The sequence below is a fragment of the Ascoidea rubescens genome, assembly GCF_001661345.1.
Source record: "Ascoidea rubescens DSM 1968 unplaced genomic scaffold ASCRUscaffold_14, whole genome shotgun sequence".
Taxonomy (NCBI): domain Eukaryota; kingdom Fungi; phylum Ascomycota; class Saccharomycetes; order Ascoideales; family Ascoideaceae; genus Ascoidea; species Ascoidea rubescens.
The window spans coordinates 249280-276799 of record NW_017962926.1 but is presented as its reverse complement, the minus strand read 5'-3'; the positions used below and the strand labels follow the sequence as shown (position 1 = coordinate 276799).

Below are 27520 nucleotides of genomic sequence, written 5' to 3'. Positions count from 1 at the left end.
TGTCTATGTACATGCACAGGCAGAAACACCAAAAAACGTGCATTGGCAGAATCCAGAAGTTTGGCTTGCTCCATTCGTGTGGTTCAAACTTTGTGTCCGTGCTCTGTCGGCATTTTCAGCAGCGTCGGCCCTGTGTCTTAACGGGGCGAAGAGTATAAAGATGTTTTTGATGCTGGAGCTGAGGTCTTCAGTTGGTGAATACAAAGATATGTCTGACTTAAACACCTTCTCCAACTACAAAAGCACACACATTACTTCCAGTGTTCTAGTGGATCCAGATTCAAATGTGTCCAACTCCAACACCATTCTTATTGGTGTGCAATTCATTGATATGCACGACTCCAGCACCAACATCAACAATAATAACTCCAGTCAGAGCCAGGGAAACAACGAATCTACTCCACCTATTTATTTTTTTATTTCCAAGTTTTCCAAGGTCAATGATATAATACTGATGTTTTTGAAAATAACCAACAAAAAGATCAAAGATTTAGACAATTTCAGCATCACCAACATTCACAATGAGCATTTTGACAAGCAGCATTTGCTATCCTACTATGGTGTAAGATATATGGATATTTTCAAGATTTTCTCCAAGACTGAAATTTACAACAATAATAACCAGAAGAACTCCTCCCTGATTTCTTCTTTTCTTCTTTTTAATAAAGAGGTGGAGATCAAGAATCTAGAAAAAAATATATCAGCTTTGAAATCAAACTATGATACTCTAAACTCTTCGTATACTGATTTAAAGCAAAAATATAAATCCTTGGAAACAGAAAAATCAAATTTACATGATAGTTATAATCTTGTGAATAATAATTATAATGTTTTGAAAACAAATTTTAATGATTTGAATAAAACTTATAATACTTTAAATTCCGATTATAATACTCTAAAGTCCACTTACACCACTTTGGATAATGATCATACTTTATTAAATAGTAACTATAATGCTTTCAAAATTTCAAATGAAAGTATAAAGGCTTCACAGGCTATTATTTCTAAAAATTTTAGCAATATATCAAAAGAAAATAAGGCATTACAGCTTCAAATTTCAAAATTAGAGAAATCAAATGAGGAATCTCAAAAAAAAATTGACTCTCTAAATTCTCAAATTTCAACTGCAATGTCAACAATTTCAAATTTCAAATTTGAAGTTACATCACTAACAAATGAATCAACCTCAAAATCTTACCAAATCACCAAAATCAATAAAACAATAGAAGATTTAAATAAAAAATTATTAACAAAAACAACTCAATTATCTATTAAAACAAAAGATCTGATAGCCTTGAAAAATAAAGTCAATAAGCTAACTAAAGCTTTGTCTGATTCAAATGCTGAAAACCTATTATCTGCTAATAAATATAAAGATCTTAATGACGAATTAACCTACCAGAATTTAGTCATTTTTATTTTAAATAACCAATTATCTGTATTTTTTAATATAATTTCAAACGAATATTTTGAACCTGACTTTCAAAAATTACTTGCAACTTATGACAAATCATTATTTTCAAAAATTGATTTATTGCTAAATTCAAATTTAGCACCCTACTACAAAAATAACAATTCCAAAATTTCCATTTTGAGACAATTAAAAGAAATTCAAATTGATCATATTCAAACTCTAGATTCTGAATTCAAAATAAAAGTCCTGAATTTATTACCTTTGATTGAAGCTTTTAAAGATAAATATTCAAAATATTCAGAAATATCCAAAAGAATTTCAAGCGTACATGAAGTTTTGTCAATTTCAAATGATTCACTCATAGCTAGAGAACATGTCATCACAAAGATCATTGAAAAATTAAAATTACCAAACCTTTCTATAAAAAATAACCCTCTTGATGATATTGAAAGTAAAGTTATTGAAAAAATTGATCTGTTTACATCTTTTGAAACTGAAATTATAAATCTTAAAAAAGATAACATAATTTTAAGTTCTGGTATCAATCTAATGAATAACACTATTAAGAATTTAAGAAATGATAATACCATTTTACACGAGGAAGTAAATAAACAAAAAGACATCTCTAAAAAATATGATAATTTTTACTTTGAGTTATTAGCTAAATTTCAAATTCCTCATGCAGATATATACGACAAAAAAATTTTGCTAAATCAAGATATTTTTGATAGGTTAAAAAAATCAATTGAAGCAAAAATTGATATTCACATAGATTCAGTAATAAAAAGTCCTATTAGACTGGAATTGAGTAATTTACAAAAAAATTATGATTTACTTTTAAGTCAGAAGAAAGAAATAAATGATACCACTTTAAATTTACAAAATAAGTTATTTTATTTGCAAGCTCTACATGATATACTAAATGAAGAAAATGATCGGAGACTTAAGGACTTGAATACTCAAATTCTAAATTTAAAAATACAGAAAGAGGAATATGAAAATAAAATAAAGTCACTAAATGAAGAAATCAAATTATCCATGAATCATAAAAATAATGCAATTGAAAAACTTCGTGATATTCAAACAAAATTTGATGAAATCTCAAGACAAAGTTCAATTATGAAAAATAACGAGTCTGAAATAATAAGTAACTGGAAGAAAAATTATGATACTTTACAAAAAGAAAATAAAATTTTGCTGGCAGAAAATGGAAATTTGAAACTTTCAAAATCCCAAAGAATTATTAATTTAAAACTTAAAGTCGAGGAAACAGGAAAATTACTACATAAAGCTAAAGAGGAGAATACAGAATTAAAAGAGCAACTTATAAATATTTCAACAATTACAAAAACTCAATACAATGAATTACAAAGAAAATACAATGAGATTTTTGAAGAAAGTTTAGAAATAGCTAATAGAAAATCTCAAAAGGTACTTTACATCAAGAAAAAATACAACAATTTAAAAAAAAAATATGATGATGTGCTCGTTGAGACTAACATCCTTAAAAATGGCAACTTAGCGAGATTATTGAAACTCAAAGGTACCTGTGAGCAGCTTCGTGAAAAGTTAAGAAGCATCACGCAGGAAAAAGAAAATATACTACTAAAATTGTTAAATTACAAAAATGCCCATGAATCTTTTTATGGCGAAAATTCGCTTGCATCTAGAACTGAAGATCTTTCTACTGATAGTGCTCACATTGCTAAAAAGAGAAGAGCATCCAAGTTATCATGACCTAAGCCAACTACTTTTTTACTACAACCCTCACAAATCAATTAATATCATACGTAACCCAAGAATCACTATTAATCTTTAGATTAAGATTTTATCTGTTTTCCAGACCCCATATATTAAATAAAATATTATCTGTGAAAATTTTGATGTTGAATCTTTTTTGAAAACTCAAAGGATTTGATTCTTGATTAATTCAGCAATCTAATTCGAATAATTGTTGAATGAAAATATAGGAAGCCTATTTTTTGTTACTTTATTTTTTGATCTTGATATTCTAAAGAATATTATACTGTTTTAGTAGTAAACTGATTTTCTTTTCAATCGTTACAAAGTATATCATTCGGAAAACAAATCTGATGGCACTATAAAGAAAAAAAAATATAGTTAGCAATATAATAGAGAGATATAGAAAGTAGCAGTAGCAGAATCGGTAGTATTAGTATAAATATGAATCAATAAATTAAAAAAAAAAGAAATAAATTGGAAAAACAATTTGATTAACTAAAAATTATAATAAGTGCTGGGATTAATACTGGAATCAAGGTTGGGATTAGGGTTGGAGTTTTGATCAAAGCTGGAGGAATGCTTAAAATTGGAATTTAAATTGGAGTTTAAATTGGAATTAAAACTGGAATTATGATTAGAGTTATTATAAGGGTTTAAATTTGAAATATTTGTTGAAATATCAGAATTCTCATATTGATTAGATTGGCTTTGCTGGGATGGTTGTTGCAATGAACTCAACATAGCTGCGAATTTGTCAAGTTTATCGCCTGGAAGATTTTGTATCAATTGCATTCTATTGGTATCATTATTATAGCTGCTATTGTTGTTTGTAATTTCAGTGTTAGTGCTGTTTTTGTTAAATTCAGGTTTGTTGGTAACGTTGTTGTTAAAGGATTGGGAAATGCTGTAAATACCAATATTGTGTAAACGACCTCGATTTTTAAAGGCTTTTTGAGGAGGTGCATTACCATAGATTCCTTTGCTTGACTTTTCTAGCTTTGATTTATAGATAAGTTCGACAGCCACGCTTATATTCACAGCTAAATATTCCTTATAGTTGATACCACCTTCTGCAGTTTTATCAAAAATTTGAACATCCAAATTGCTATCCCTGTGAACAGTTATAATTCCATTGACTCCAGCATACGCTGCATCATTGATCAAAGCCTTCAAATCAGTTTGTTGGGTTACATTTGTGATGTAAGTCAATATATTTTTGCCTTTCAAAAGATCTTTCAATTGTGTAACAAACCTTGTGTCAGCAGCCTTTTTTACATAAATCTGACATTCAGGAACAGTATCGACAGTATAGTTATTTGATGTTTTCCTTGGTCTTTTGATCATTCCACCTCTCATATAATCATCTCTTGGATGTTTTGAAATTCTGTTATTAAAAGAAAAGACATGGTTGGAAACCGGAAGGTGTTTATCAAATGTAAAATGTCTGGGTTTTTGAGGTTTAGAGGCTTCTAAATGCATTATTTTGCCATATAAAGGAACATTTTTTTCACCTTCAATGGCAGAATTACATTGTTCAATGGTTCTGAACTGACAAAAGCCATAACCAGGTTTAATACTTATTTGAATTACATCTCCATACTGCTTGAAGATTCTCCACATATTTTGCTTTGTTATGCTATTAACAGGGAGATTTCCAATAAATAATCTGGAACCTCTAGGAAACTGAGCCCAATTACCGGAGCTAAGATATCTGGTTTCATTTTGAATAAATCGGGAATATTCTTCAATTTCCTGATAAGACATTGCAGAGTCAATATCGGGTCTTTTGCAACTTGGGTTTTTTATTTTTATATTCTCCAATTCAAGGTCAGTTAGATGTGGTTGGTGGGTTGTAGTTGTGAGAGTATCCTGATTCGGAGCTTGATTTGAAGCTTGAGTTAAAGCCTGATTTAAAGTTTGATTTGAAATTGAGCTGGAATCGGGAGAAAACAATGAGTTAAGTGGACTGGAATCTACAAAACCTGAAGCATTGGAAGAGTTTATTTGGGCGCTGAATGCATCTGGATCGGAAAGAAATTTGCTTATAAATGCTTCTTTTCCATCTTGAGGTAGGTTTTGAAATGATGGTTGGGTGAAATATGGAAAGCTTATTAATTTTTTAGCTAATGTGAGTGGATCTGAGTTTTCAGAAAATGAGGAGGTAGAATTAAATTGAAGTTGGGGCTGGGAGTAAGATTGGGGTTGGAGTTGAGATTGATGTTCTTGCTGGTCCCAAAAAGATTGCGTTTCCTGAGGATTATATTGGGATTGTGTTTTTTGAGCTTGAAGCTCTGAGATCTGGAAATTAAGTGGTTCGTATTCAAAGATGCTGTCGTTTTTCGTATCACTTTGAGTTTCGTTTTCAATGTCTTCTCTGGTGATATCTTCGACTTCATCACCATTCTCAAAATTGGGCAGATTTTTAAGTTCATTTTCAATCTCATTTTTGTTTTCGCTTTCGTTTTGATTTTGATTTGTAATTTGGGGTTTAAATTCAAAATTGTTTTTTGTTTGGGTTTCATGTTTATATTTATCGATAATTTCAATATTTGGTTTTACTTTTTCATTATTTTCGGTGTCGGACTCTTTTTGAATTTTAAAATCGATTTCAGTATTGTTTTTATTTTCTATTTTATTTGTATTATATGGTTGAAAATCAGTTTGAGTTAGGTTGTTTTGGCGATAAGTGTTTTCGGGGAGGTTTTCATTTTCCTCCTCAGAAAAATCTTCAGGTTCATAGTCATAGTCATAGTCATCGTCATCATTAATTTCAGTTTTATTTTCATCATTCTTGCTTAACTGATTTTCAAAATTTGGATTACTTTGGCTGTTTTCCCTATTTTCTGTTTCTTCATTTCCAGTGTTCTCATGGACAAAATCATCTGGAGTCTTATTTTGATTTTCCAAATGACCTTCTTGATCCTGGTTTTGTTTGTTGTTTTCTGAAGGATGGGTGGTTAACCTGTTTACAATTTGTTGAGTTAAATCTAAATCTTCAGTTAAAGATTTAAGAAAATTGGAAGCTGCATCATTGGTGGATGTTAAAGCGGTGGGAGATCCTTCAGGATTTGAGGGGCTGTTTTTTAAGTGTAATCTCATCAGATAGTTATATGTTGAAGTATGTGAATATGTGGAATTAATTTATTTTTGTAAATAGCTTGTTTTGGGTTTTGTATTGTTGGTAATAATTATTATTTCTGAAAAATTGAGGAAAGCTAAAAAATATTTTAAATGGCAGAACTGAACAACAAAGAAAATACCTTTTCAAAATCAGTTCAGTAATTAAATCAGACGAGGTAGAAGCAGTATAAAGAAGGTTTTTTTAGTTTTACTATCTCCAAGATGGTTATCTTCTTGTGGTGAGGGACAAGGAGCTGCTGACGATGAAGAAAATTTTCCTTCTCCCTAAAGCAAAAGAGGATGGAGTCTTGAGAATTGAATTCAAGCCGGCGTATGCACAATTCTGGAATTTACACAGCGATGCCCGTATTTACACGGAAATAATTGCCCAATCAAAACAGATCAATTATTCCGGCAGAGGATACAAAACAAAAACAGAATCAACAGACATCGCACAACAGAGATAGCAATAGAAGAAACTCGATTTGATGAGACAAACATACTGATTAGCAGCACTCCCATGTTATTTGTATGTCATTTGTAGACGGAAACGACAGAGACTATTGCTGAAATACCAGAACCGTCTTGATGTTCACGGAGCTGTAAATAAATTTGCACCCAACATCCGACGCTTCATAGTGGAGGCATGGTGTCCCGGGTAACGCGTTGACTTGAGCGTGGTGAGCACCTAGTTGCTCTTTCTGGATATGCACAGCAATACACAGTTGCGAAGTTATGCTCGGAATTGCTCGGAATTTAAAGAGACGGTTCGAAACCGAAATTTGCGACACACCGGCGGTTTTGTGAAAATTATCGTATGAAGCATCTTATGAATCTTTTAAATCGTTTAAATATCTTACAAAATATCATACCCAAATGCCCACTGTAGCCCTCTCTCAATAAAGCCTTTACGATTCAGCTCTTCTTTGCTCGATTTTTCATAATTGGCAACAAAACTTTCTTGAATTGACTTTATTTTTTTATCTTTATTAGGCTTTTTGATAAACAAATTCTTTCCATCTTTTAGTTCAATGATATTACCTTTTATGTTACTGTTGTTATACTTGTTATTATTTCTAAACTCAGAACCCCCAGAAGCCCTATCAATGCCACTAGAATCGAATTGTTTTAGTTTCCTATCTATTTTTTTATTTTTATTTTTATTTTTATTTTCATTTTCATTTTCATTTTCATTTTCATTTTCATTTTTATCTTCGTTTTTATATTTATTATCAGTTTGGTTCTTATCTTTGTTATTGTTGTCACTATTTCCAGATTTATTTTCAGAAAGCTTGTTTTCTAAATTATTATCTGACTTCTTATGATTTTTTCTATAGTCATTCTTTGAATAATTTTTGTTTTTAAAACTTTGATTTTTTTTATTAAATTTTTGATTGTTTTTGTTGAATTTCTGGTTATTTTTGTTTTCATCCAAACTATTTAATGTAATACTATCAATATCTGTATCAATATTATTTGAAGTATTTCTGATAAAAGTATTTTCATAAATTATTGATGTATCCAAATCTGCATAATCAGCTGTTTGGTTGGATCTATTGTACTGTTTTTTTATATTTTTATTTTTATTTTTATTTTCATTGTTATTATCTTGATTATCTTGATTATCTTGTAGTAACTTTAATTTTTCTTCAACCAAATCATCTATAATTTTATTTGAATCATTTGATAAATTTAATTTATCAAACAATCTGTTTGAAAAAATTTCAACAAAAATTGTTGAACTGCCTTTAAATTTTAAATTATTATCTTTTATAGCTCTTAATAATGAAGAATGATTGTCATATGTCAACTTGATCCATCTATTTCCGGTATAAATTGGCAAATGTTTTTCATTAAAATTTTCCCTATCATCATTGTCATTGTCATTATCATGATTATTATCGATATTAAAGTTGCCATTAAGGTTATTGAAATTGTTAAAATTGTTATTGCTAATTAAAGTATTTGAAGAATAATTGAATTTTCTTAAAATTTGAAAATCTTCTAATATTCTGCCATATTTGGCAAAATGCTGTATAATTAATTCTGAGTCAGCTTCTCTATAGCCATAGACCAAGAATGAGTTAAATTCTTTTAGTTTGAAATCATTTTTAAAATCATTGTTATTATTATCATTATTATTGCTACTATTAGTATTCTTATTAATGTTACTATTATTGTAAGAATTATTTTTGTTATAAAATTTTTTTCTAGTTGATTGATTTTTATATTTACTATCTCTTATATTTGAAATGAATTTTAAATCCTGGGAAGAATTTAAAAAGTTATCAAAAGCATTAAAAGAGATATCTATTTTGTTTTCATTTTTTATAGGGTTATTAATAGGGTTATTAGTAGTATTATTTGAATTTATTGAGTTATTTATTGAATCGAAAAAGGACGGCTTTAACAATTTTTTCTTGCGATCATTACGAGAGTTTTGATTTGCATTATCGTTGTCATCATCAGTATCAATTGTGTTGTCAAAATCATAATCATTATCTAAATCTAAAAAAGATCTCTTTGGGGGTAATTCCTCGTTATTTTTGTTGTTATTGATATTGATTAAATCGATGATGTCATTTTGGGATAACTTTGAGTTGTATAGATTAATATATTGGTTGTCATTAATCTTAACGACATTAGAAGAGTTTGAGATTTTTGAGTTGTTATTTAGTTTGTTATTCAATTTATTATTTTTCGAATTAATTTTTAAAGCTGAATTATACAAGATTTTTTTTTTATTTGAAGTTGGAGATGTAACAGCGGAAGCAGAAGATAAAGATTTATTGAAAATTTTTAAAGAATCTTGATTGTTAAGAATATTGATGTCATTGTTAATTAATAATTCTTCAGATGAATCAAAATCGTTTATGTCAGATGAATTAATTGATCGTGGAACAACGGTTAATGGTAATTGCCTAGATTTTCTTTCAAAATACCAGGATTTCGAAGGTTGGGCAGGTTTATTTATGTTAGAAAAAATAGAATTTTCATTATCAATTGTTTCATTGATTTTGTTTATCGGGTTATTATTATTAGTAGTATTGATGTTGTTGTTGTTGATATTTGTATTGTAATTATTTAAATTAGCAGCATTAGTATTATTTAAAAGATTGAATTGAGGTTGAGGTTGAGATTGATTTTGATTTTGATTTTGAGATTGATTTTGATTTTGATTTTGGTTTTGATTTTGGTTTAAATTTTGAAATTGGTTATTTTGATTTTGATTTTGATTTAAGCTCAAATTATTCTGAGCTTGGAACTGATTTTGATTTCGAACTTGATTTTGAGTGACTGGACTAGAGAATTGATTAAGAGGCTGAAATAAACTGCCACCGCCAATGGCGTTGGTATTAGCACTGGTGGAAGTAAAACCAGTGTTTGAATTTCCGGTTTGGTTGTTGTTAAAGCTAAACATGTTTATAAAAGCAAAACAGTTGTGTTTCCCAGTAAATGAAAACAATATATTTGCTATGTCTTCTGAGGGGCCCACTCTTCAGTGAGATTGTGTGATTAAATAGAAAATTTGAGGCATGCAGTTACCCGGCGTCAAGAATACTATACCCATGGAGCTGGTGCCGTTGTGAGCCCGGAAGAAAAGAAGTCTTGCGTTTTCATGCAGGAGCTTTTTTGGGATTTGGAAAGAAGCTGTGGAACCAAACAGGAAATCTTCCTGCGAAAGGGAGCATTTTGTCCAGAAATTTTGCCTTCAGAGCTTTTTTTGAGCTTCAGATGTTTTTGGGCTCAAGCAACAATTAGAAAGTGTTGTATTCATGAAAAAAAAGAAACTGCTCTTCATAAAATCGGAAAAGGTTACTATATCGACAGTATCCAACACAGATTTGTTATAGGTGAAAAAAAACAACGTTTTTGTACAAAAGCAATATATTCTCAGTAAAAACATAGATTCAGAAAATAATTGTTTTGTTCTGTTCTCCAAATTTGGAAAATAAGTAAATATAAAAAGCTTTTTTACAGCGGAGGCAACAAAACAATAGTTTTTTAATGTAGCATATGAATGAATAGAGATTTCCTGATGCTTCAAAGTAGCCAGGAAAAACATCTCAAAAGTGTTGGCATTAGACTAGATTTGCGAGCTAGGTTTTTGTTATTGTTAAAAAATGATTAATTCTAATCATATGTTATTTTTAATATTTACTTTTACCGCAATTTCATCCTCATAATCAAAAAAAAATAAACGATAAACAAATATGGAAATATATAAATATTAGAGTAATACAAATAGTTGAGATTTGAGATTTTATCATGAGAAGAAGATCAAGCGGGAATCATTTCTTCTTGTAATATATCTAACTTAATATACCTATTTTATTTTCTAATCCTTTGATCTAATCACGTTCACAAAAAACTACTGAATTCCAAGAGTTACTCGCTTGTGTAGAGATAGTTGCTAACAAACATAAAATAGAAACCCAAAAAGCACAACCAAAGTGCTATGCTAAATAATTGGAAAAAACCACGCTAAGAAAAAGTAACGTTCAGAATTTAACGGTCGGCTTTGAAAGGAATTGTCTGTCTTCCCAAAGAAGCGATGGTTCTGGTGCTTTGACTGTTACGGTGTGGTTATATCAGGAAGCAAAATCGTGCTGTAGGTTTGGCGCGTCTCCTAGCTTCCCGATCAGGCAGAAATTGAAGATATACAAGCTTCTTCAGCGTCTTGGTGCCAACAGATTAGGGCTGGGTACCAATTTGAAAAGCCTTTGTTACCCAATCGAGCTTTTGTCTCAAAAAAGAAACGCCGGATCACCCTATAGAAATGCTGTTCCCTTTCCCACCTTATTTTGGCTCCACGTCTCCCTCATAGCTGCAATTACTTTTTGATAATACCTTCTGCTTAATAAAATCATCCCAATTTGTATTTCTTAGAAACTTATGAGCCTGTTATGTACTTGCCTTGGAGCCTCACCATCTGAACTTTCAACATCTCACCTCTAAGGTTGTGCACCAAAGACAAAAAAATGCTGCTTCTTTCTCTCCAATAGAGAATGATTTCATCATGCTGGACATGATCTTAACTCATATATTTATTACAAACATATCTATAATTGTATTTATTGGTTCATTAGTAATACAATTGAAAATACCTGGTTTTTATCTGGTTATTTGAAAAACCTTCCAAATTTATTAGATCTTTTGGTTTTCTAGGGTTTATTTTTGTACATGGAGTTGCTTATTTCACAGTTATTTCAAAGCAAAAACTATATTGCCAACTATAACTTGAGTGACTATCATCAGCATTAATTCTCTCAGTTATTTGACTTGCTAAAAAAGAGATATTAAGAGAAAAAAGGCTAATCTTATTATTACTCAACTCCATTTCATATTTGGCACTCCCTTTCTATTATGGGTTGATCAAATTTAATTCGGAATTAAATAAAGCTTGAATTTGTACTTTTCAATTTAACTTAGTTTGGCTTTTTTGTATTTTTTTTACAATTATTTCAATAGCTTATTAGTTGTGAAAGATTATAAATATTCTTGGCATTACTCTAGTTTTTTCACTTTGTTGCTTTTCCTATTCCTATTCTTATTCTTATTCTTATTCTTATCAATCAATCAATTAATTAATTAATTAATTAATTCTTATTGTTTTATTCAAAGCATCAAAATAACATTAAAACTAAATAATAATAACAATATAAAAAAAATTAAATCAACTGAAAATTAACAACTAAAATGAAATTCTCAAAAGCTCTTTTGCTTTTTTTATTTTAACCCATATTGGCTGTTGCAACAAACACTCTAACTTCAACATCTGATGAATGTTCTCTATACTCCAAATGTCTAAATTATAACTTTGGTGCCTATAATTCTTTCCCGGTAAAATCCTTTTCTTATAGTAACGTAAAACATATATCTGGCGATGCATACAAAATCACTCTTACATTTGATTCTCAAGTTTCCTGTCCAGCTACTGGTACCACTGATGCTATCTCTGAACTTAAGATTATCGGTCTTACTGTTCCTGATGGTTATTCTGGCACGAAACTTTTATACAGTGATAATTCAAAAGTTTATGATGTTACAGATCCTTGCCATTGGTCTGCTGAAATTATTGTAAAAGCTGAGTCTTACGGCAATGATTATTGTATAAAACCATTTCAAATTCAATTTAATTGGTGTCAAAATACCGGTCAAAAAGATAAAACTGGAAAATGTTCTGAGTGGAGTTACGCAAAGAGTTATGATTACTCTATCGTATGTGCTGAACAATCAGATGGACCCATCTATTGTTGAAACCAACTTTGTAATTCCACTTCTTCTTCTTCTTCTTCTTCTTCTGTATCTTCAAATTTTTTTTCTTCTTCTTTTAGTAGTTCATCTGATTTAAATTCATCCCCAGTCTTCTCTTCCAGTCTTCTCTTTAGTCTCATCACCAGTTTATTCATCAGTTTCTTTGTCATCCTCATCCTTGATATCATCCTAAGTTTCTTCTTCTGCTCATTCACTTTTATCTTCAGTTTCTTCTTCCGTTTTGTTCTCATTTTCTTCTTCAACTTTTTCGGTCTCATCTGATTCTTGTTCAACATCAAGCCTACCCTCAACTTTTTCTCCCGCTTCTTCAGCTTCTTTAATTTCTTTCGCTTCTTCTTCAGCTTTGGTTTCATCCAGCATTTTATCTTTTGTTTCTTCAGTTTTATCATCTGGATCTTCTTCAACGTTGAGCTCATCATCTGAATCTTCTTCAATGTTAAGCCCATCCTTAGATTCTTCTTCAATTTCTTCCTTGGTTTCTTCTTCAGCTTCTTCAGCTTTTTCTTTATATTATATCTCCTCTAATTCACTTTCCTTGCTTGTCACCTTTCCTAACTCAATTTCTTCTTCCTTATCACATTTAATATCTTCATCTTCATTGTCTAATTTTTCTCTTGGATCTTCAAGCTCCACCATTAGTTCTTCCTCATTATCATCTTCAATCATAATTTTATCCTTATCTTCTGCTGACTCCTCTCAAAATTCCTCCTTATTGTTATCATTATCATCTTCGCTTTCTCCTTCAACTCCAGTTTCTCTGTCACCCTTGATCTCTTCCTCAATTATATCTTCTTCAATATCAGCACCTTCATTCACTGCCTCATCAAGTGTAATTTCATCCACAATTCTGTTTTTTGGCTCAAGTTTCAGTAAAGATACTTCATCTATATTTTCAACTTCAGCAATAACTATCACATCCAGTTACACCTCAGTTATTATCAGCTGTTTCCCGAAGATTGATTCTAATGGAGTTGCTACTGGTACTGCAACAGTTGAAAGTACCGTGACGTTATACACGACTTACTGCCCAGAAACTTTAGGCAGCAGAAACACAGCTAAATCTATCACTTCGACCATTATTTCTGTTGTTTCCACTCTCATTCCTCAGATCAATGACAAAAGCGTTACTACAGATTTTGATACAATAAAAAGCACAGTTACTTTTTATAGTACGTTCTGTCCTATTTCTGAAGCAGTCACTTATTATACCACAACTTCGGTTCCTGTGACAAATGAATTTGGTTCAACCATCAGTTGGAAAAGCTATGAAGCATCAATAATTAAGACATATGTCACTGTTGTTCCAGCTTCTGAGAAACCAACAAGTGCTCACTTAGCTACTGCTACAGTCTATCCAATCTCTTACATTGTTGCTGAAACAAATAAAAAGGGAGAAATTACTGGTTATTCAATCTCAGTTGACTTTACCCCACCAGAATCAACACCATCATCAAAAACAGTTACTACTTTTGTTTCTTACAAAGGTGTGAAAAATGAAACTTCTATTCCTACAATTGCTGTGGCTTCCAGTTCAGAATGTGGTTCATTTGGTGTCCCAATTCCAACAGTTGAGCAAGTTAATGGCAGCAATTCTGCCAATTACTTCGCTAATAATGTGTTTATGACAATGATTGGTTTTGTATTTGCACAAATCTTGCTGTTATTATAGGGAATCCAATTCACTTTTAGCGAGTTTTAGTTTTCTGCAGCCTGGTGTGATGCATTTTTTATCAAAAGCTGTATAGATTTTAATCTTTCTTTGTTGATTATTTGTTTTTCTTTTCAAAGTTTGTTTTTGTTACTGGTTTTGTTTTGTAATGTTTTATATTATTATTTTTTGTAAAACCGCAACATTTACTCAGCTTTCTGTGTCAAGCATAATTCTACATTTGCTATTTTATTTGCTTTTCTTGCATTGATCTGCTGATTTCCTGTTTTGTTTGATATCTGTTCCTACTTCGCTACTTTCCCTTTGCCTCTTTGGGTTTCCTAGAATACAAACCGGCTTTTGTACCCGCCAATACATGCAACAATGGTGAGCTCTGTACAGCACTGCACTTATGCGTTTACACACATATTGTGCACTTATACTCACGTTCAATCACGTGAATTTGGGAGGCTCTCAGAGCGGTTCTGGGTCGTAATGCCGTTCCCAAAAACAGAGCATGAGGCACTGAACCTTCGCTTCGGTTTTCAGAGTGATATTTAATAGTTGAGGGAAGCAATGTTTTTTTTCTTTTCCCAGCTGTTGCTTTGTTTCGCAACCAGGCACAAATATCCTTTCTGCAGTACTGCTACTATACTATACTATACTATACACTCTTTTCTTCTCTAATGGATAGCTCTAATAGATCTCAAAGGTCTGATGGGTCTGAAAGGTCTGATGGGTCTGATGAGTCTGATGGGTTTGACAGATCCGATAAACCAAGTGTATTCTCCGGCCCTTCCACTAGACCTACTGTTCCATCCACAAATCAATCCTCAACCAAAAAGACTTCTATTCAGTCCAACGTCGTGGGCACTTCGCTACGAACCTCTCAGTTAGAAAAGCTAGATAAGGATACAGAAGATCTTAAAAATTTGTCTGAAAGAATTACTTCATTAACTGAAAATTATGATTCAAAAGTCCCTTACAAGATAAGCGAAGATTTGAAAGCCTTTAAACCCACAAAGCAAACCAATGATTATTTGAATTCCAACAAAAATAAATACATATACAATATTCTTCGCAAAATACTATACTTGCACGATGTCGTTTTACCGTTGGATTATTTTCTACTTGGTGAAGCAAATCGAACCTTTGATATTCATAAAATGTTGTTGTTAGAAGGGTTTTGCGAGTTTCTCAAAAATTGCAAAATTCTCACCACACTGGCTAATGAAACTGTTCCTCATCCCTCTATTTTCGCACTAGTTGACGAAGGTTCAACTCATATTAGTGAAATTATGGAAGAAATTCCGAATCTAGGAATCCAAAATGTCTTTGATCAAGATGGTTCTTTTTTGGCTCCAGTTTCAAGAGGCTTTCGAACTAAGGATACTTATCTTACTATTCCAACTATAATATATGGTTTAAAAAAACCTGACAAAAAACACTATATAGATGTAAAAGGTCTATGTCATACTTTCCCTGATATTCATTTTTCAATACAAAAAAATTACATTGCTTCTGCTTCTGCGATTAATGAAACTGCTCCTCCTAATTTCAGCTCTATCCCCCAAAATAATCCCAAGTACTATCATAACAAATCTTCTCCAAAATTATTCTACAATTTACCTCCTATTGATCCTCCATTCCGTTATCCCAAAGATCCAAACCATATCACAATGTCCCTATCTCTAGGTCCATATCAAGCTGGAATCTCTGGAACCTTGGGTGGTTTTGTTTATCCAATATTTCCCGGCGATAAATATGAAAACAAAAACTATAGTACATATGCCTTAACTTGTGGTCATGTTTGCATAACGGATCGAGATGACAAAACCTATAGACCTTGGATCAACGTTCCCTCTCCTGCCAATTTAAATTCATTTAAAGATGCCTTGATTAGAGAAAGATCAAAGAAAAAGGAACATTCTTCAGGATACAGCACCTACAATAAGGCCTACAATTGGCTAGATGGCTTTTTTTTACAAAATTTACAACAAAATCCACCAACAATGGGAACCTTGGGAAAAGTAGCGTTTGCTGAGAGAACCATCGAGTCAAACTATCTTCTAGATTATGCTGTAATAGAGTGCAAACCAGCTCTAAAATGCGAAAACATATTAGGCGATGATATTCGTTTTGCAGAACATGATACCAGCTTAGTCTGTAATAATAAAGTTTGCAAAGTTATTAAAAAAATTAGACCTGGCTCAAAGGTTTTCAAGTTTGGAACAACTACTAAATATACCTCAGGAGTTCTCAATAAACCGAGAATCATATGGTGGGCTGATAATCAAATAAAAAGCAGCGAGTTTGTAGTTTGTTCCACAAACAATTTTGCTGAAAGAGGTGATTCTGGCTCATGGATTTTACAGAAATTGGAAGATAGTATAGAAAATGAATTGGATGAATCTTTGAAACCAACTAATAGTGGATCGCAAAGGAAGCAGTCATTTGGTACTGGCTTAAAAACTATAAATGAAATTGAAGATAGAACAGAATTGGAATCTAGAACCGGATTAGGTGTTGTTGGAATGTTACATGCTTATGATGGGGAATTCAAACAATTTGGAATTTATACACCATTAGTAAGAATTTTAGAACGATTATATTGGTCAACCGGATTAATATGGGGAGTTGTTGGTGTTCCTGAAGAGAAAGGAGAGGAAGAAGAAGAAGACAATGATGAAGATGAAGATGAAGATGAAGATGAAGATGAAAGTCAGGGCGAACAAGAAGATGCTGATGGAAGTGATCGCTCGATAGGTAGTTCAGTTGAAAGTAATTTTAAATAAAAATCATTTTGAAAATTGTTTATGGGTACTTCCTTTTATAGTGGAAGGCATGTTCATTGAGCTAAGTTTTAGATCCCAATTTTGTGCAACCAACCAGGAATATTTTGCGCTAGGTTTCTACAGCAATGTAGTGTTGAACTGAGTTTTTGTGTATTTCACATTTAATAATCAAAGGAGAAAAAAGTACAATGGGCTATTATACATTGACAAAAGCAATTTTCTTTTAGTTTTTTTACTTCTTTTTTTTCTGGTCAGATTGTTGATTGATAGAAAATGGAAAGGTGACTATGATCTAGTAAGTATACAATCAATAAACAAATACAGTTGAAGGAAAAGCAAAAGCAAGAATAAAATAAAAGAAAATCCGAATGGTTACAAAATTTTTGAATAGATATTAATGATATTTAGTAATGATATTTAGTAGAAATATTTAGAGATAATGACCAATTGAATTGAATTGAATTGGATTGAACTATTTTGATAATGAAGCTTTTAAATTATCAGCAACAACGTCTAAGAATTCTTCAGTTGTGACATAAGAACTTCTGTCAGTTTTACCGCAACATAAGGCCAAATCCTTTGTCATGACACCATTTTCTTGAACAGTATTGATGGTTGCATTTTGAAGAGTTTCAGCGAATTTGACAACATCGGGGGTGTTATCCAATTTACCTCTTTGGAGCAAACCAGTTGTCCAGGCAAAGATGGAAGCGATGGAGTTGGTTGAGGTTTCTTCGCCCTTTTGGTGTTTTCTGAAATGTCTAGTGACAGTTCCATGAGCAGCTTCGGTTTCAAAGATTCCATCTGGGGTCATTAGAACAGAAGTCATGAGACCTAAAGAGCCGAAACCTTGGGCGACAATATCAGATTGAACATCACCATCATAGTTTTTAAGGGCCATTATGAAACCACCTTTACTTTTGATCATTTGAGCGACCATGTCATCAATTAATCTGTGTTCGTAGTAGATTTCATTTTTTTTGAAATCAGATTTATATTGGTTTTCGTACAAGTCCAGAAAGATGTCTTTGAATCTGCCATCATACTGTTTCAAGATTGTGTTTTTGGTGGATAAGAATAGGTTGTAGTTTTTTTGAAGGGCCAACTTGAAAGAAGAGTGGGCAAAATTAGTGATTGATTCGTCTGTGTTGTACATGGCCAAACCAACGCCTGGAGATTTGTAGTCAAAGACTTTGAAGACTTGTTTTTCACCATTTGAGGCTTTTGTGTAGACCAATTCTAAAGAACCAGGCTCGGGAATAACTAAACCAGTTGATTTGTATTGATCACCATGGGCATGTCTACCGATGATGATTGGTTTTTCCCAGCCTGGGATTAATCTAGGGATTCTGGGGATTACAATTGGTTCTCTGAAGACAGTACCACCTAGGATATTTCTGATGGTTCCATTGGGGGAGATCCACATTTTTTTCAAGTTGAATTCTTTAACTCTTGCTTCGTCAGGGGTAATTGTAGCGCATTTAATACCAACACCATATTTTTTAATTGCATTGGCAGAATCGATGGTGACCTGATCGTTTGTCGAATCTCTGTGTTGGATGCCTAGATCGTAGTATTTCAAGTCGATATCCAAGTATGGGTGGATCAATTTGTCCTTGATGATTTGCCAAATGATTCTTGTCATCTCATCACCATCCATTTCCACGACGGGAGTCTTGACTTTGATCTTGTCGAGAGCAGGCGAGTAGGACGAAAAGCATCTGAGGCTGTTGATGGATTTCGAGCAAGTGGAGCGAAAAGCCACTGATCGTGAAAACATGGTGGAATGTTGGGCAATTGGCAGATGAATCTTGGTGTAAAAAGATATAGAAGAAAATGAAAAGAACCAAGACGAGAAGTCGAAAGAAGGAAAATTTTCATCAAGTGAGTCAAGATCAAAGAATATATTCCAATCACACTCAGGGAAAAACAGAGGGTGTTTTCCTCCAACGGCCCGGTTTCGGATATTTGACAGCCGTCTACCTCTGTCGGAGTGCGATGCACACGTGACATGCCGGCTTTAGAAGCAAAGCAGAAGCAGCAGAAGCAGCAGCAGAACAAGAAACAGTATGGCTGTCTCCAGCTCCAGAATCACAACGCTTTCTCAGCAGCACACGCAGAAGGAGTACCAGCTCACACACGACCCGATAACTGTCCTTTTCCCTGATCTTTCTGACGACTTCTTCTTTCACGACCCAAACGACCCAGACGACCCAGACGATGCTGCTGCTGATACTGACGATTCCAGGTTCAATTGCCATTTGTTGACTCCATGGTCCTTCAGTGGAATGGACCAGTTTACCGCTGGTTTGAAGGCAATCCGGGCCAGAAAATCGTATTTTGCCTCTTCCATCACAAATATTCCCTACCACAGATTGATCAACTTAGCGAATCGCACTTTTGGCTTTGACGGATGGTCAACAGAAATAGTGCCTGGTTCCTTCAGCTTGATTACGCTAGACACTGTTTTGGCTCAATTCGAAGACAACGACAAAAACTTTATCGAAAATTATTACAATAATCTCAACAATAACATCATAAAAAACGAGTCTGATTTGGATTTCGACATCGATTTAAATCAAGAATGTCGTGCTGCTAACACCGAAAGAACTCTTCACAACACTGCCATCAACAACGATAACGCTGACCCAGACTCAGGTGTCGACAAAAAATACGCCTACAATGTAAAGACATCCATCACTGTCAAGATTACACTAAGTGATGGCTTTTATCATCAATCTATCGGTTATGGCCAGGCTCAAAATTATCCTTCAAAACCACTAGCTCTTCAAAAATCAAAAAAAGAGTCTGTGACAAATGCAATCAAGGCCTGTTTTGCCGATTTTCCCTTGATTTTTCAAACGTATCGGAGCGAGTTGCTAGATGAAATCTTTCACGAACCAATTAGCTCAAAATAATTCATTTCAAAAATTCATTTGCTTCTCTTTAAATTTGCCTAATCTTAAAGATCCGTCACGGTGGAATATTTTATCATGCATATTCATGCTCCTTATGCGTCTTCCATCAAACAAAAAATTATTTTTGAAAATTTTTTTTTTTTCTTTTCACACCTGCTTCAATTTTTTTTCCTTCATATATTAATTGTTTATCTTTGTAAAGCAATCAATATTATTGATTTGATATTAACTACGTACTCAAAATGCAGCTTACCTTTAAAGATATACCCACCGTACCCACATCAACAGATCTTTTGGATATCATTCTTAATAGAACCCAAAGAAAGACTCCAACTGTTGTTCGTCCTGGTTTCAAAATAACAAGAATAAGAGCTTTTTACATGAGAAAAGTTAAATTCACTGCTGAAGGCTTTTCTGAAAAATTCACTGATATTCTATCTGGATTCCCCAACATTAATGAAATCCACCCATTTCACAGAGATTTGATGGATACCTTATATGAAAAAAATCAATTCAAAATCTCGTTAGCTTCTGTATCCAAAGCAAAAACTCTAATCGAACAAGTATCCAGAGATTATATCAGATTACTCAAATTCGGTCAATCCTTATTTCAATGCAAACAACTAAAAAGAGCTGCTTTAGGTAGAATGGCAACAATCCTAAAAAAATTAAAAGATCCTCTAGTCTATCTCGAACAAGTTAGACAGCATTTAGGTCGTTTGCCATCAATTGATCCAAACACCAGAACCCTCTTAATTTGTGGCTATCCAAACGTCGGTAAATCTTCTTTTTTAAGATGCATCACTAAAGCTGATGTCGATGTACAACCCTACGCTTTTACAACTAAATCCCTTTATGTTGGTCATTTTGACTACAAATATTTAAGATTCCAAGCCATTGATACCCCCGGTATTCTAGATAGACCAACCGAAGAAATGAATAATATTGAAATGCAAAGTATTTACGCTATTGCCCATTTAAGATCTTGCATTCTTTATTTCATGGATTTATCCGAACAATGTGGCTTTTCCATCCAAGATCAAGTCAAATTATTTCACTCAATTAAGCCCTTATTTGCCAATAAATCCGTCATGGTAGTAATAAATAAAACTGATATTATTAAACCAGAACATTTATCCGAAGATAATCAAAACCTATTGAAATCAGTAGTAGAAATTCCAGGTGTCGATGTTGTTCAAATATCCTGTATCGACCAAGACAACGTAATGAATGCTAGAAATAAAGCTTGCGAAAAATTATTAGCCGCTAGAATTGAACAGAAATTAAAAGGTACTTCCAGAGTTAACAACGTCTTGAGCAAAATTCATGTTGCCAACCCAGCTCAAAGAGACGACATCAAAAGAGAAGCCTTTATTCCTGAAGCTGTTAAATCCTTTAAAAAATATAATAAAGATGATCCTGAAAGAAGAAAATTGGCTCGTGATATTGAAGAAGAAAATGGTGGTGCAGGTGTTTATAACATTAATTTGAAAGATAGATATCTTCTTGAAGATGAAGAATGGAAAAACGACATCATGCCCGAGATCCTTAACGGTAGAAACGTTTACGATTTTCTTGATGTTGATATCGTCAATAAATTGAAAGCATTAGAAGAAGAAGAAGAATCCTTGGAAAAAGAAGGGTTTTATGATTCAGATTCAGAAATTGAAGATGATGAAATAGAAGAAGTAAGAGAAAAAGCAAACTGGATTAGAAATAAGCAAAAAATCATGATAAACGAAGCAAGAAATAAAAAAGGTATCAAAAACAAAGGCTATATGCCAAGATCAAAACAATCAAAATCTTTCTCCAAGATGGTTAATCATATGGAATCTTTGGGTCATGATACCACTCATTTAGTCAACAAAAAGAATTCATTTATGCAAAATAACTACAATGCCAATGGTGCCGAAGTTATAATGAGTGAAGCTATTAGTGAAAAGAAAATTAAAACTCCATTGTATCAACAAGATAGAGCAAATGAGGGTGTTACTGATGTTGTTGCTAGAAGCAAGAATGAAAGATTAGCCAAGTTACAAAGAAAAAGAAGATTAAAAGATGGACAAAAGGGTGATGCTGACAGATTCCAAACTGCCAGTATTCCAAAACATTTATTTTCTGGTAAACGTGGTATTGGAAAAACTGATTTTAGATGATTTTATTCAAGTTTATATCAATTTTAATTCTATGTTTTATTTTAATTCTGTCTACATTTTTATCCAAACTTTTTACTTTTAGAATAAACTCGAAGCTTTCAACTTTTTAGATTGAGTAAATTCAAATCATAGTAGAAAAAACTAGTGATAAATCTCAAAGAAGCTCCCTAGTTTGAACTCTGAATTTTTATTATATCGAGTAAAAATATTCTATTGAGAAGCATATCTAGTTATACAGTTTAAAATTAAGAGATATCTAGCTAATTATTTTATTTTTTTTTTGCACAAAAAAACCAGCCAAACCAAATCAAACAAAAAAGCAAAGTAGAATTTTATACCTGTTTTATTATAAAATAACAGATCTTATTATTATTATTATTATTATTATTATTAAAAAATAATGCAAAAAACTGAACAAAACTAACAAAAAAATAAAAAAAAATTAAAATAAATCACTAATTATCAAACTTGATTTTGGATGATTTTGATTTCGATTTTGATTTTGATTTCGATTTTGATTTATCGCCGTTTTTTTTTGAATTTTCTTTCAATTTTAATTGTTTTATTTCTCTACTTTTTTCAACTCGTTCTATTACTCTTTCTAAACTTAGCTTGACATCACCACTTTGAAAATGATCTAAATTGTAATATAAAGGAGCTAGTTCTACCAACCACTCCGGTTTTATAGCTGTCACTGTTCTAATATAGTTTTGAGTGGTTAAAACAAACTCATTGTAAATCACCCATTCACTGTCAAATGACAAGACAGTACTTGGGTGTAATAAAACTTCTTGGTTATCTTTTATAGTCATATATGCCTTTCCACCACTTTTTTTCTTTGCAACTTGCATGAAAAAACCGGATGTTAAAGCCTTTTGTATATTATCATAATAAAACCTGCTATCTTCTGGAGTTGAATTTATTTCTAAATCATTTTTCTCCATAAGCCTTTGCAATTGGTAACGAATTTTATCGGCACTTTGCAAAGCTTTATAAGAAAGAAAGTATTTTCGACACCAACGATGTGCACCCATTTCTCTTGCTTCATCAGAGTTAAATCCTTTAAACACGTTCAATAATGTTATGTGGTCACCGTCAGAATGAGCAAAATAATTTTTCATTTCGTCTGCCTCTTTTTTCGCATTTGGAGGTCTGACAAATACATTTGGAACAGACAACAAAGAAACAATTGTTAAAATTTCATCAGAACAATAAAACTCGGAAGATTTAATTAGCATAACAGCAAGCATTGGATCTAGAGGAAAAATTGAAATCAATCTACCTAATGAAGTCAATTCACCCTCATTATCTAAACAACCCAAATAATTCAATTCTTCAAGGGCCCTCATCATTGTTTCGGGAGCTGGAGGATCCATAAAATCAAAATGAACCAAATCATTTACTCCAGTTTTTTTGAGTTCAATGACAGTTGAAGCTAAATTGCATCTTAGAATTTCAGGGTATGTTTGTTCTTGTAACTCTTTCTTGAATGCATTTTCAGTATATAAACGAAAGCATTTACCAGGTCTTGTACGGCCGGCTCTACCAGCTCTCTGTTGAGCCGAGGCCTTTGAAATTGGGGAAACTAAAAGAGATTCCACTCTAATTCTAGGATTATAAACTTTTTGTTTGGAAAACCCTGGATCCACAACATAAACAATACCATCAATTGTTAAAGATGTTTCGGCAATATTAGTAGCAACAATGACTTTTCTACCTGGTCTTCCATTGGGCGTGAAAGAGGGAGGAGCAGGTTCAAAAATTTTTTGTTGTTGAGCAGGGGGTAAAGAACCATATAACGGATAAACCTTCAATGGACCACAGTTATGCTCTCTAACTAATTCTTCGCTTTCAATAGAGATTTTTCTGCACGCGTCTTCGATTTCTTCTTCACCAGTTAAAAATAAAAGAATATCACCAGCTCCCTCTGTAGCATGAATTTGAATTACTGTTCTAATTGCAGAATCAAGATAATCCCTTTGGAATTCTGGAGTGTAGTAAATTTCAACTGGATGGGTTCTTCCTGGAACAGCTAAAATAGGAGCATCGCTAAAATAAGATTGAAACTTCTGAGCATCCAAAGTAGCAGACATTACAATAATCTTCAAATTGGGTCTTCTTTTGGCGACTTGCTTAATCAAACCCATAAGAATATCGGTTGCTAATGTTCTTTCATGGGCTTCATCTAATATTATGCAGGAATATCTTGACAAGTCATGGTCATCCATTGCCTCTCTCAATAACATACCATCAGTCATATATTTTAATATTGTTTTATCAGAGGTTTTATTTTCAAAACGAATAGAATAACCAACTTCTTCACCCAACTTAACGTCCATTTCATCAGCCACTCTTTTGGCAACAGACATAGCTGCAACTCTTCTTGGTTGTGTACAGGCAATTTGCAAATCCTTTAGATGAGGAAGATCATCGAACAATACAAACTGGGGGATCTGAGTGGTTTTACCTGAACCAGTTTCACCGACAAATACAACAATTTGATTCTCGTGGAAAATTTTTAAAAATGCATCTCTCTCAAAATGAACAGGCAAGTCTCTACGAGTTTTCAAAATTTCATAGTATGAAGGTGAAAACTCATTTCCAGTTAGAGGATTTGTAGGACCATCTTCTAATGCTTTTGCCTGTTTTGCACTTGTCTGATTTGGAATTAAGTTATCAAAAGAATTTGTAGCTGTAAAAGAATTTTTGTTTCCATTTGCAGAGAGAGAAATTTCAGACAGATTTCCCCTTGGTTTTTTGAGTGGTCTTTCATGAATGCTATTATCCATATTGTTATTTAGTGAATTGAATTTTTTTCCCCCAAAGTTGAAGCATCAAAAAAATTTTTAACTTTAGAAAAAAAAAAAAAAGCATGTGACCAATTCCGGGTTTTGAATTTGATTTCGGCTTATGATAGAAAACCTAATCTTGAAAAAAAGGCTCAAACAGAACCTTAATTCTGAAATTACAAAAACTCTGTTTTTAAAGTGGGCGTATTTTGAAAACATTTCGTCTTCGAATTTTACTACGGGTGTCGTCAAAAGCAGTAGATAATTTGATAATAACCTTTTCCTGTTTTTGATATTGATCTTGAATATGTTATAAAATTATTACTATATTACTATATTTAGGTATAAACTAATATTTGCAAAAGAGTAAAGGATAAAGAAAAAAAAACATAAGAAAAGATAGAAAAGATAGAAAAGATAGAAAAGATAGAAAAGATAAAAGAGATTGTTATATAATCAGTGCTCACACAATGAAAACTCTCTGTTAAAAGGCAAATCTGCATTGTCTTTTTTTATTGAACGTTCCTTTATCAATTCTTCTCTTAGTTTTTTTGATTCATCTAAAGTTATTGGCCATTCAAATGGCTTTTCAGTTTGTTTGATTAATGATTGGATATCTTCTTTAGTTTCATCGCTTAAGTAATCTTCCTTCAATTCAGCATTGAATAACTTATCGTCCCACCATTCTTTCTGTTGAATGGGGACGTCACTGGTTGAAAAAACATGATATCCAGCATCAGATGGGTCAACAATAAAAAAACATAGAATTTTTCTTGTTCCATTTTTAGACTTATCTTTCAACTCAAACTTGTCAACATGGTGCTGAAGAAAATTTGGGAAAATCAATATCCTGTCTTCTTTACAATCAATATTTCCTTGCTCTCTAACCGATCGACGATCTCTGGACAAACCATATAAATCTAATACTGGGCCGTCAGCATTTTGTTCATATTCCATAAATTCCTCGGTATCTACAGCAGCTCTAAAACGAATTTTACTTTCAACAATATTGGTCATTTCGTAGTAATACAAAATTGTGCAGACAATTTTTTCATTATCGCAACCTTCAACATGCCAGGATCCACCTTTGTAGTTGGGCTTTTCGGGGGTTAGCTCAATATTAGCTAGTTTAACAATAACTTTCAATTCAGGATACTTTTCTTTCAAATTAATTAGATCAATTTTATAATCATCTTTGGTAGCAGAAAATTTCAAAGAAAGATTTGAAAAGGGTTTTAAATGTTTTAAACTGGTACCGTTATAGTATAATTTTTCAATTTCGTTATCGAGTTTATTTTGGGCATGATAATTTAAAGCTTCACTTGTTTTTTCCAAATCACTGACCAATTTTTGAAAATTTTTGTCATATATTTCTACTGACGCATATGGAACCTCGATATATTTAGTTAAAAGATTGTAATCGTCGCTTTTAGATGACTTGGTTAAAACCAAACTCAAGCCATTTAAACAACAATTGAAAATATCTTCAATATTTCGATATAATTTTTTGTATTTGATTGGATGCAAATTGTTGATATATGATTGGGCTTTGTATTTGTCAGAAGAAGAATTGTATTGAAAAATAGTTGGAAGCCATTGAAACTTTTCAGAAACTTCATGACTTTCGTCATACGGATCAGCAGTTTCATCTTGATAAGAATCACTTAGTTGGACAATTTTGAAATTTTCACCATCAAAAACAGGAGTGAAACCATATCGAAGTGTATACAAAGAAGGATGAACTAAATCCAATATTTGATCATTGGAGCCTGGATGGTAATCTCTTGGTTCATTTGATTCAAACTCACGAACATTATCAGAAAACTTCTTCTTTAACAAAGGATCAACAACATTGTCATTGAAAAAAATGTAATCGATAGCGCCAACAGTGTATTTATCAGTGGTTAGATTTTGAAGATACTCAAAGTACTTCAACTGATCAAAAATGTACTCAATTATCTCGCGAGAGTTGTAGGGGAAGTTATATCCTCTTTTTATCTGGGATTCTATTTCGCTTTCCCATTTCTTTCTTATCTCTGGGTTTTTGTATTTGAGTGTCCAGTTTGGTTTCAATCTGATCTGATAAGACAACTCATGGATAGAATACTCTAGGTTGGATATCATGGGGACCATGAAATCGCTGTAGTTAAGAAAGGTCATCTTCAGCAGTTTCAGTGATTTTAAATGTTTTTGCTGTCTATATTTCCAAACAAGCTGGCGATATGGAATGCTGCTAGATATATGTGTTGTATATGTGTTTGGCTACAAATTTTTTGAGTGAAAAAAATCGAGATTTGGCCAAATCTCTGTCCCAAATGCAAAATAAGATTCAAAGGCAGTTTTGATAAGTTACTCAATGAAGAACCTATAATATCTGACTGATAAATAGGGCTGGAAAAATAAATGAAACTAAGAGAATACATGGTGGCATAAAAGTAAAACCCACTAATTTGCATGACATTATTTTATTTGATTTTATTTGATTCTAAGCGAGACAGAGTTGTTGATTTGGATTTGGATACTTTTGGTACTGTTTTGAATATTTGATACGGCCAACTATTATTGAAGTCTAAAATTTATAAGAAACATATCAATAAAAAGATATAATGTGATTTGCAACAAAGTTGTTCAAAAGTTCGTATCTATATAAATACAGGT

At 32.4% G+C, this 27520-nt stretch overlaps 11 protein-coding genes across 11 annotated transcripts; 5 read left to right on the top strand and 6 right to left on the bottom strand.

The window, feature by feature from the left end:
* The first annotated feature begins 211 nt into the window (after positions 1-211).
* Positions 212-3402, top strand: ASCRUDRAFT_115766 (uncharacterized protein). Its single transcript, XM_020188827.1, has one exon. The coding sequence runs from the start codon at positions 332-334 to the stop codon at positions 3149-3151; it is 2820 nt and encodes a 939-aa protein (XP_020045352.1). The 5' UTR covers positions 212-331; the 3' UTR covers positions 3152-3402.
* A 1216-nt stretch (positions 3403-4618) lies between these two features.
* On the bottom strand, positions 4619-4828 carry ASCRUDRAFT_24238 (Nab3 Rrm Ucuu complex; the record flags this gene model as incomplete). Its single annotated transcript, XM_020189839.1, has 1 exon — positions 4619-4828. A coding segment is annotated over one exon (210 nt), but the record flags the coding sequence as incomplete, so codon positions are not given.
* A 2110-nt stretch (positions 4829-6938) lies between these two features.
* Positions 6939-9744, bottom strand: ASCRUDRAFT_115771 (uncharacterized protein). Its single transcript, XM_020188828.1, has one exon. It carries the CDS (start codon positions 9696-9698, stop codon positions 7134-7136), a length of 2565 nt encoding a protein of 854 aa, XP_020045350.1. The 5' UTR covers positions 9699-9744; the 3' UTR covers positions 6939-7133.
* Positions 9745-12078: 2334 nt separating this feature from the next.
* On the bottom strand, positions 12079-13478 carry ASCRUDRAFT_77448 (uncharacterized protein). The gene has a single exon (XM_020193866.1). It carries the CDS (start codon positions 13000-13002, stop codon positions 12529-12531), a length of 474 nt encoding a protein of 157 aa, XP_020045349.1. The 5' UTR covers positions 13003-13478; the 3' UTR covers positions 12079-12528.
* On the top strand, positions 12677-14274 carry ASCRUDRAFT_115750 (uncharacterized protein). Its single transcript, XM_020188826.1, has one exon. It carries the CDS (start codon positions 12990-12992, stop codon positions 14223-14225), a length of 1236 nt encoding a protein of 411 aa, XP_020045348.1. The 5' UTR covers positions 12677-12989; the 3' UTR covers positions 14226-14274.
* A 616-nt stretch (positions 14275-14890) lies between these two features.
* SSY5 (Ssy5p) lies at positions 14891-16999 on the top strand (the record flags this gene model as incomplete). The annotated part of the gene is made up of 1 exon (XM_020195249.1): positions 14891-16999. One exon carries the CDS (start codon positions 14891-14893, stop codon positions 16997-16999), a length of 2109 nt encoding a protein of 702 aa, XP_020045347.1.
* Positions 17000-17235: 236 nt separating this feature from the next.
* On the bottom strand, positions 17236-18959 carry ASCRUDRAFT_115727 (NADP-dependent isocitrate dehydrogenase). Its single transcript, XM_020188825.1, has one exon. It carries the CDS (start codon positions 18777-18779, stop codon positions 17472-17474), a length of 1308 nt encoding a protein of 435 aa, XP_020045346.1. The 5' UTR covers positions 18780-18959; the 3' UTR covers positions 17236-17471.
* Position 18960: 1 nt separating this feature from the next.
* On the top strand, positions 18961-20038 carry ASCRUDRAFT_115723 (uncharacterized protein). Its single transcript, XM_020188824.1, has one exon. It carries the CDS (start codon positions 19069-19071, stop codon positions 19915-19917), a length of 849 nt encoding a protein of 282 aa, XP_020045345.1. The 5' UTR covers positions 18961-19068; the 3' UTR covers positions 19918-20038.
* A 121-nt stretch (positions 20039-20159) lies between these two features.
* NOG1 (putative GTPase NOG1) lies at positions 20160-22073 on the top strand (the record flags this gene model as incomplete). Its single annotated transcript, XM_020195247.1, has 1 exon — positions 20160-22073. One exon carries the CDS (start codon positions 20160-20162, stop codon positions 22071-22073), a length of 1914 nt encoding a protein of 637 aa, XP_020045344.1.
* Positions 22074-22553: 480 nt separating this feature from the next.
* PRP43 (DEAH-box ATP-dependent RNA helicase PRP43) lies at positions 22554-24840 on the bottom strand (the record flags this gene model as incomplete). The annotated part of the gene is made up of 1 exon (XM_020191077.1): positions 22554-24840. A coding segment is annotated over exon 1 (1887 nt), but the record flags the coding sequence as incomplete, so codon positions are not given.
* Positions 24841-25318: 478 nt separating this feature from the next.
* Positions 25319-26986, bottom strand: ASCRUDRAFT_38134 (DUF4246 domain-containing protein; the record flags this gene model as incomplete). The annotated part of the gene is made up of 2 exons (XM_020190827.1): positions 25319-26201; positions 26244-26986. 2 exons carry the CDS (start codon positions 26984-26986, stop codon positions 25319-25321), a joined length of 1626 nt encoding a protein of 541 aa, XP_020045342.1.
* Positions 26987-27520: the final 534 nt, after the last annotated feature.